Source organism: Montipora foliosa, chromosome 6 (assembly GCF_036669935.1).
Source record: "Montipora foliosa isolate CH-2021 chromosome 6, ASM3666993v2, whole genome shotgun sequence".
Taxonomy (NCBI): Eukaryota; Metazoa; Cnidaria; class Anthozoa; order Scleractinia; family Acroporidae; genus Montipora; species Montipora foliosa.
The window spans coordinates 38086277-38096276 of NC_090874.1; the positions used below are offsets into that span (position 1 = coordinate 38086277).

At 42.2% G+C, this 10000-nt stretch overlaps 1 protein-coding gene and 1 pseudogene across 1 annotated transcript in view; one reads left to right on the forward strand and one right to left on the reverse strand.

Moving 5' to 3' along the window:
• LOC138007294 (polycomb group RING finger protein 5-B-like) overlaps nucleotides 1-10000 on the forward strand; it is a 22133-nt gene that overhangs the window by 9445 nt on the left and 2688 nt on the right. The window contains exons 4-8 of the mRNA XM_068854112.1: nucleotides 457-512; nucleotides 1455-1547; nucleotides 3577-3697; nucleotides 3985-4114; nucleotides 5055-5135. Coding sequence (XP_068710213.1) covers nucleotides 457-512; nucleotides 1455-1547; nucleotides 3577-3697; nucleotides 3985-4114; nucleotides 5055-5135 — 481 coding nt within the window. The remainder of the gene's footprint in view (nucleotides 1-456; nucleotides 513-1454; nucleotides 1548-3576; nucleotides 3698-3984; nucleotides 4115-5054; nucleotides 5136-10000) is intronic.
• LOC138008666 (uncharacterized) overlaps nucleotides 5981-10000 on the reverse strand; it is a 4048-nt pseudogene continuing 28 nt past the window's right edge.

Here is a 10000-nt window from a genome sequence, read left to right on the forward strand (position 1 = left end):
TGTTGGTGACACTTGCAGTCCGTGTATCCTCATTGTACTATGATCAATTTGGATGCCTTTGCACGCAAAAAGATCCACCAAGGTCTTCAACGGACTTTGCCACATACCTTTGCCTCTTTGTTCAGAGATGTCCCCCCCCCCCCCCAACCCGGATTAACAGCAAAGCAAAATGGAACTATACTGACTGACTGAGTCTAATAAAAGCATACATATCATCGTTTCTATCAATCCCAAATCCCCTATTCCATGTCATTATACTCAAATTCTATAATGGGAACTTTAAACAGCATTCCCCCGTACATTGAAGCCTCACTTGCTCAGAACTGCCAGAATTTCCCTAAAAAAAATCTCAGTGTATATTAAGTGTCGGTGTAATTCATGGGCAGAAAATTGTTTCATTGTCTGATATGATCCTCATAATTCACTTATCCAAGATGTTTCTTCCGTGCTCAACAGATCTGACCAAACGCTGGAAGATGTTATTTGCAAGCTTGTTCCATGTCTTCAAGAAAGTAATGAAGATCTTTAGTGTTTGCGTCGTTTATTTTGATCATGGGAACTCTGCTGTAATGTTTGCTTTCCTTTACATATCATCGATCTTGTTTACAAGACGTGCTCCACTTTCATTCCGATGGGTGTTCATCTCAGTTCTCTCTTTACTCCCAGACTGTATGCGCCTGCAAACTACCGATTTGTGAGGCGACAACTTTTAACTGTTTTAAAGCCCTAATTTTTTAGTCGTCGCTTCGTTTTAAAAGGCTTTAACATAGATTACATGCTAGACGAGAAACTCAGATAAAGGACACTAAAGGCAAAGGGAATGACCATCTTACCGTAGCCGGCCAATTTATGAGTTAACTTCGTTTGATACGCAGACCTCGACTTTAAGGGGTTTTTATACTAAAATCATGCTGTTGTAAAGCTAAGTAGTTTGCCATGACAGAAGAAAGAAAATATTAACTCTGCATCAAAACTAAATAACTCCACTGTTGATAGAAGGGTAGGTGGGGCTATCCGATGCGCGCATCGTTGCCCATCGAATAACTCAATTAGTGATAATGGCGCTTATTTGGTAAACAATGCTGATATATCTGGTGGATAGCGCTATATACCTGTCAACTTTCAAATGAGCAATGAAACTCACTGTACAGATCCGATCGTATGTGTCGATTTGACTATCAAGTTATAAATTAACATTAGCTGTTCGGTAAATAATGTAAATTTGTGAAAAAGTTTTAATCGTTGCAACGTTTCGGGAAAAAAACCGCGGCGAAATGCCAAACCGTATCTATTATTTTGATTGATATGGATATGAGTTAATCTGAGTAGTTGTACCATCCCAGCCAAGTGTGTTGTTAATATTTGAAGTTACTGTATAACTAGTGAAATGGCGCTATCGTTTAATGGGCCATGACCTAGTCAATTGATACGGCTAACGTCTTGATTGCTTACAGATGAGCAAAAGAGGGAAAATGAATTTTATGAACAACACCGGCCAGAAGACGAAAAGAAAATTAATGAAGGAGAAATAGAGAAGACAACAGCAGGTTAGTTTTTATTCATGACTTTTTTTTACTGACACGATTCCGCCATCCAAGATTCGGATCGCACGATTCTGGATACCTGGTAGACTATTAAAGTTGGCAAATGTAGCCACCTTAAAGTGCCCATAACCCCAAAATATTCTTTTCGCTGAAATGAATCTTTGCACCGGTTCGAAACTCATTGCGGCCATTTTTTCCTTTTTCTAACAAATCCTACCATTTTAAAGGCTTCGAAAGTTGCGAAAATCCAAGCATCTTTTGTTCACGACCGAGTCAGAAAGGGAGTGGGTCTATTCCTGTTTTGACGCCACAATCTACTTTGCATGCATTTTTATGACGTTTGTGACGTCGAAACAGGAATAGATCCACTCCCCTTCTGACTCGGTCGTGAACAAAAGATGCTTGGATTTTCGCAACTTTCGAAGCCTATGAAATGGCAGGATTTGTTAGAAAAAGGAAAAAATGGCCGCAATGCGTTTCGAACGGGTGCAAAGATTCATTTTAGCGAAAAAAATATTTTGGGGTTATGGGCACGTTAAGCGTCTTTGAGACGCCGACAGCAACCGGAAAAGAACGTTTCGTGTGCCAGGACAGTGGTTTTTCCCAGATTGTTATACCAATCATCTCTAATGGAAAAAAGATACCTGGCAATGTAAATGTGGTTGTGTGAAGACAAGTTAAAAGGGAAAACAGCACACTTCCGGTTGCCGTCCGCGTCTCAAAAACGCGCGTGCTTAAGGTAATTCCTTGAAAATGACGTACTATTCAGATTTTTGTCAAACTTGGCACAATTGATATTCATGCACAGGGCATTCAAAAAATGCAATAAAGATGGTGCTTGTTTTCGCGCTGCATGGTCTTTATTCTGAGTGTTTTTACCGAAGTACGCGAGAAGTGTTCGAATCAACCGGAAAATTTGTTGTTATATAGCTAAAGCTACTGAATATTACCAGAAACCCATGAGGGTTGAAACGTGTAACGGCCCCTTGTGTGCTGGGAAACAAGCTTCCGAATATTCAATTTGCTAAGTACGATATTTGGAACAACAAGAGCTGGGGGTTTCCAAATATGGTACTTAGCACTGAAACATTCAACCAATCAGTTCGCACTGAATATTCGGAAGCTGTGAACGCGCGTTACACGTTTCAACCCTTATGGGTTTCTGATATTACTGAAATCTTGAGCCTACTTATTTGTCCGGGCTATAATCTTTCAGTAAAGTGATTTCAAATTGCTCAATCTTGCAAAGCAATTAAAGCAAATTGGACCGCTACATCATCACCTCACACTGGCTCCAAATGTAGTTTCACGGCATTTATATATAAATACTAGAACTTCTACTCTCCAACTTTTTTTCTCCTTAAAATACGTTTTCCTTTTACCTACTACGAGTGCATAACACCATTAAAAAGGAGGGGTCATCGTGCTCATTCAGGAGAAAATAGCGATTCCTTGGCAGATTTAGGACGGTGCCTACTATTGTTATTGCGCATACGTTCTGCGCATCTCCAGATACTCGGATTTCCCATCGGCGGTGCTTAATAACACAGGGATATTTTTGCGCGGTTCAAAACTATGCGGAGAAAGCAGAACTTAGCAAGTGCTTATGGTATCCAAAAAGAAAATTGGGGGTAACCACGGACTTTTCAGAGATAATTAAGCTTGAATTTGGAAAAGAACGCCATACATTGCTATGTATTTTAAGGCTTTTTACAAATATTGTTGATTAATTATCTTCAAAAATGCGTGGTTACCCCCAATTTTCTCTTTGGATTTCTATAACACTTGTTAAGATCTGCTTTTCCCGCATAGTTAGTACACCCCGCAAAAATACCTTTGAATTAGTAAGCACCGTCCTTAAGCTTGGCGACAATAAAAACCCGCCATTTTATCAATTTGTGCGAGCTGATGCGCGCGCCAATGACGCAATACATTATGCGCAGTAAGGTTGCGCAATGCAAAACCAGGGAATCATCTTAAGCTCCCTAATATTAACTTTCTTGGCCAACTTAGTAATGTCTGCTGTTTTCAGTTCCAGATTCAACAACCGATGAGCCCGCATACAAGAAAGTAAAGCTGTCAGCAGATTATAACGGCAGAGAGAATTTCCACCGAGATGACCCACAGATCGGTGTCTGTCTGGAATGTTTAAGGTGCTAAATTATGTGGTAACTGAAAGGTCGTTTGACTTCGCGGTAAAAGCATTCGTCAGCCTCGTTTCCAGGACCAGGGAACAAAGTTAAACATTCGTCTATCGTCAAATGTACCGGGCTTCTCTTCTCTTTTCTCAGGGTAGCTCTGGTACTCCGGTTTTCCCTTCTGATCAGAAATGAAAAAAAACGTAGTCTTCCCAATTAAAAAAAAAGACACTGGCCTGTGCTCGTTTATGCCATCTTGTTCACTTTTTTTTTTTCATTCTTGTTATCATGTTTCACTTCAGTGACAAGTCTGTCCAAGAACACGCGGTGAGGGAACTGGTGCGAAAATACATCCGTTGTTCATCAAGATTGACGATAGCACAGGTCAAGAAGTTTTTGAAAGTCAAGCTTAATCTTAAAACCGCTGAACAGGTGAGGGAAAGTGAATGAATTTGGATCCAGCCGTTCGCGATTGGCTTAGACAACAGGACGAACAAAAGCAACACTGAATAGAACATCTTATAAAAAGACTGTTCAACGTGGGTCGAGACCCTACTCAGAATTCGTAACCTACTTAAAAACGCTTCGAAATACCGGCAATGCGAAGTACCGAAATAGTTCACCGTCCAAGCCTATTTCAAGAGAAGACAAGCGAGTTGCTAGAGAGTTCTGGCCTTATTCTGGACGGAGGCAGACCCGACTCAGAATTTGTAACTTATACCTCAAGTTTTGCACCCTTTGCTATTATCTTTTCATCAACCATTGTACACGAAATACACTATGCACTTAATGTATTATATACTTTTTTATACCACGCCATAGATAATACAGCCAATCAGAATACAGGAAAGCCGTGGAATATCCATTTACACACGCACCCATTACTGTATATATAATGTCAGTTATGTTCAATTTTTTCACATTCGACAGTGATGACATCAAAGTTGATCTAAACCATTGTTATAATAATAATAATTATTATTATCATTAAATCCAAATTTAAAACTGAGATAAGTTAGTTGATCGAGTTTGTAATAAATTAATATATATGGAAAAAAATATTCTTTGAAAAAGAACACTCATCATTAATTTCTTCATCTTTTTGTCTTTGGTGTTCATCTGGACATTCACCGCTTTCAAATTTAGGGTTCCCGTTATGTTCAAGGGGCGAACCATTAAAAGAGAACATTCCTTGGCCAGGCTTGCCCGTCAGTTTTGAAAAATGGGAAAGATTTAAGTGAATAATAAAGCTAAGGAGACTCTTGAAGAATGTTTCAGTTTGGTATTTTGCATTGTTTTCTAAGTTCGTTTCGTCTGACACAGGTTATTGTTTCTTTTTTTGTTTTCAAAACGTGCACGCTTTTTCTTCTAGGTCGAAATAATGTGTAATGGCGAAATAATGGGTAAGGATCACACACTGGAATTTGTTTACATGACAAGATGGAGGATAAAGGTAAAAAATTATATGGTCAGTTCTCCTTTTTCACATTATATGCTGCTTCCGTTGCTTGTACAGTAGAATTTCCGATGAATCCTTAATCGAGGACGTCTGGAGTTAGAACTTTTGACACTGTTTTCGCGCTCTTTAGCCAAATAAAAGCGTTCAAGACCACCCTTCAAGAATTAGCAGATCGTATTTTTGTACCGAAAACAACAACAACAACAACAACAACAACAAAGCGTTGAAACGTTTTGTTCCAGGTATTTCCATATCATTCAAATACGAATGCTACGTTATAATGCAAATACAATACACAAAGAATCTTCATCCCGGGAGATTTGAATTAAGTCACTGCAACATTGAGTTTGCCAATTAGGTCTATGATTAGCTTTTAAGGCCCGTAAGGTTCAAGCTCGAGATCTTCAAAGGAACGGGCTTCGAGACCCAATTCACGTTGACCAACGAGCTTTTAATTTCGTCGGTTGGAAATAATTTACACCGTGATTTAGACAAAGGTTAAAAAGAATAAAAAATCAAAGTCAATACTGAAGGGCAAGATTCTTGTGGAACTATCCACTTGCGGGCTTTTAACCACTAAAGCCTGGTTTTTACTAGCGACGCAAGCACAAGCACAAGCAGCTTATGCTAGTGGAAACGAACGTCGACATAAGCATCAAAAATCAACCACGGCAACCGCCATTTTGTTCAAATTCTCAGACGCAGGGAATCTGGAGCGAGTGCTTTAATTGGCCAGACGCAACAGATTTCCTTGTGCTTCCTTGTGCAGTCAAGGATGAACCGCTTCGTTTAGTCCTGTTCAGAATTCAGTAGCATGTCCTTCATCTTCCAGGCAGCATCTAGCGCGGCAGCTCGGCGAGCTCCCGCCTTGTTTCCGCATCACCTCCTTTATTCAATCTCGGTGTGTCTTCCAGTAATGCTGCGCGGACTTCTAAGGGAAATAGCCTTTGTACAGGCCTGCTCATGCGGACCTGTTTCCCCTTTGTGATCACTCTCACACTCGCTCCTCTTACCTCTTTGTCCTTTCCTGCAATGAGCCTTTCTACAACTGCTAACTTCCAACTTCCTCTCTTTGTGCCTTCATCATAGACTGTAACTAAATCTCCTACCTTAGGCGATTTTCGGTTTGAAGAACCTTGCATCCTGTGACTCTCTGGTAGATCCGTCAAATACTCTCGCTGCCATCTCTTCCAAAAATGTTGCAGCTTCTGGTTCAGATACTTGTATCTCCTTCCACAAGTGCTCTCACTCTCGTCTTCCTCTTCAGTGACTTCTGGAAATGACTGAAGTCTTCTTCCGTAGATCAAGTGTGCGCGGGAGTTAAAATTTCCCCTTCGGGGTTGTTATACTCATACGTTAGCGGTCTAGAATTCAGAGTGCCTTCCACTTCCACAAGTACCGTCAGCAACTCATCGAAAGTTAACCTGGCATTACCGATTACCTTATGAAGACACCTTTTAACGCTCCCAACCATTCAATCAAAAAATCCACCCCACCATGGGGCCCTCTCCAGGTTGAAACGCCACTCAATTCGTCTGTTCTCCAGTTCCGCTATTATCTCGGGGTGACGGGCAGTTCTTTCTCTGTCCTTTTGAACGTTTTGGCGTTGTCTGACACGATCAAAGTGGGTGTTCCCATTCTGGTGGTAAATCTTCTCAAACAATGCAGAAAAGTTGTTGCTGAAAGATCTTCCACTAGGTCCAAATACAAAGCCCTCGTCACACAACACGAAAACAGGGCGATGTATACCTTTCTGTTTACCTCTAGTCTTCACGTACAATGGCCCTGCGAAATCCACGCCAACCTTAGAAAACGGAGGGGACGGTCTCACCCTAAATTCCGGTAAACTAGAAACCGGTGGCTGCGCAAACCACGTTCCTTCCAATTTCTTGCATACAACGCACTGACTGAGCACCTTCTTCACCACCTGCCTTCCTTTTGTTACCCAGAATCTCGAGCGCAATTCCGCCAGTGTGCCTCTCACTCCGCTATGCAGTGGTACTGTTGAATTTGCAGGTACATTAAGCGATGGTCTTTAGGCAAAATTATCGGCTCTTTCGAATCATGTGGCAAATCAGAGTACTCCAAACGCCCTTTGCATCGAAGTACACCATTGCAATCCTCCGACAGTCCAAATGTACCGACAAGTTGCTTGCAGTTGTCGTCCCGTTTTAACTCTTTCTGTGTCACTTTAATTCAGTCATTTTCCACTTCTGTTAACTCTTGTAATGTGAGGGCTTCTTGCTTTCTTTCTCCTTTGTTCTTCTTCTGAACGTTAAAACAAAACCATTTAATCCACGCAGTCACTCTCAAAAGCATTCTTGTACAACTGTACCTGTCAATATGTACAACTCTATCTAAACCGAGAGGCGTGTCAACTTGTACTGTCAAAACTGCGGCTTTACGTTCTTCTTCGCTGCTCTCAGTCGTGGGTCGAATCGCTTTTACTGTCGGCCAACTGTCCGTTCTCTCCTTTAACCACATTGGACCATGCCACCACAACTCGCTCTGCTTAAGACCCAGCGGGGACACTCCCCTCGATCCAATGTCCGCTGGGTTTTCTTCACCCGGACAATGATTCCAATCTCCCTTTTCAATCAGCTTTAGAATCTCATTGACGCGATGTCGGAAGAACTGTTTCCATTCCTCACGGAACCACAATTCCAGCCACAATCTCGACCGCTTCTCTGCAGCCTGATGAGCCAGCGCCGTTTCCACATTACTCATAAGCCTCGCCAGCATCAGCGCCGACATGAGCTCTAGCCTCGGTATCGACAACTCTTTTGATGGGGCGACTGTCGTCTTCGAAGGCAACATTCTCGTGTATCTTCCAGTACTGGTTATGTATACCAGGTAAATAACCGCACAGTAAGCTTTCTTGCTTGCGTCCGCGAAGCCATGGAGTGAACAATGCAGTACTTCTTCGGGCAAATGATCCCAAACACATCGGTGGATCGTGATCGTTTGGCAGTCTATGAGACACTTGATCCAACTTTCAACACCTTGCTTGACGTCACCTTGAAGTGGATCGTCCCAACCACTCTTTTGACGACATATATCCTGAAACATAATCTTAACTTTCACTGTAACTGGGCCCATAATTCCACGGGGTCAAAGATCCCTGCTAACAGCCTTGAGGTGTTTCGTTTCGTGGCAGGTAGGCCTTTTGTGCGTTCAGCAATTTGCGTCAAATTAAACTGTTTACGTCTGCTTCATAGTCGCACGCTAATCCTAACACCTTCTGACCCATACAGCCTAGCCGCATCCCCACCGATGATTTGGCATAGGTAATGTGTTCTTCTCTTACTGGTGCACCGTTCACTTTCGCATCGGTTTCTATCCTGGCTCTGACCTGGAAATCGTTGGTTAGCCACTTCCTAAGATTGAAACCTCCGTCAGCCATTCGGTCATTGGTCTTGCGGAACAGCTCTACAACGTCTGCTGACTTCACTCCACGCCCCCACAAAATCATCTACATAAAACGAATCCCTCAAGTTTTTGCACAAATTCTTGGTCACATTCTTCATACTTCTTAAGGTGATATCTAATTGTGGCGTTAAGCAGAAATGGCGATGCGTTAACTCCAAATAGAACACGACAAAACCGGTATACAGCAATACGAGACAAATCGGGAGGTTTTTCCATCCACAGGAAACGCAAACAATCTCGATCCAGCACATCTACTTCAACATTCAAAAACGCCTTTTCTATTTCCCCGGCTAGTACCACTCTGTTCTCCCTGAATCGCAACAATATGTTGAATAGCAAAGGATTCAGCGAGGGCCCAACGTGCAAGCAATCATTCAAGGAAGTGCCTACCTTACCTTCCCTCGACGACGCGTCGTACACAACCCGCACCTTCGTGATTGTTGACTCCTTACGAATCAGGGCTTGGTGTGCCAAGTAGTGAACTTCAGGCGCCTTCTCCAGCTCAACCACCCTCTCCATTATCCCAGCCTCTAGTTGATCTTGAATTATCGACGCATACTCCTTCAACACTTCCGGTTCCTAGCGACTGGGTCTTGAGGCGGCGCAAGCTTAGCGTAGTTGCTTGGTAGTTCTGGGTGCCCCTCCTCCCATGGCAATCTAACGGAATACCTGTTTCATGTAAATGACACACTGTTTACAAACGCCTCGTGCACTTCGTCTTCAGACTCAATGATGCCTAGCGTTTCCATATCCCATAACTTATGGACGTCATTTTCTAATTTTAAGCATTCTTCGTGGGCACTCCCAATCAAATTAACTTGCACTGGACGGGCTTCACTCTCATTCCCCGAGCTCTTCATGGGACCTGATAGTACCCACCCCAATTCCGTTTCCACGGCAACAGGCTCGTCTGGTTTGCCCCTGATTGTGCACCCTTTCTGGAAGCTCCACATGCAAGTAATCCGCGCCAATCAATACATCGATAAACATTTCTTCCCATCCCTTGCTCACGTCTGAAAACCACAGCCCTTTAAAGTGGGCGTATTCATATTTTGCAATCTCTAAGTGACTGTTTTGAATTGTTGAAATTTCAGGCACTACATAGGCTTAGCAATTATTACACAACTCATATTTTACTACATATAGCCTGCGTAGCTGGCGGTATTGTAGGCGCGCGGAATAAGCTACACGAGCAATAATAGATACAAATTTTAAAGGGAACCTGCTCTAAAACAAGAAAATAAGTGTAAACAACAGAACACAGTGTTAACAATATAAATTGTTCAAGACTCTTTCCAGTGAAGCGTTTGTATATGAAATAAATAAAATTAAAAAAATGCTCATTTTGGACTTCACATTTTCCGGGGGCCGCCATCTTGAATAATTGTCACGTGTTGTGGTTACCCTTATTGTTTCAAACCATAGTTAGT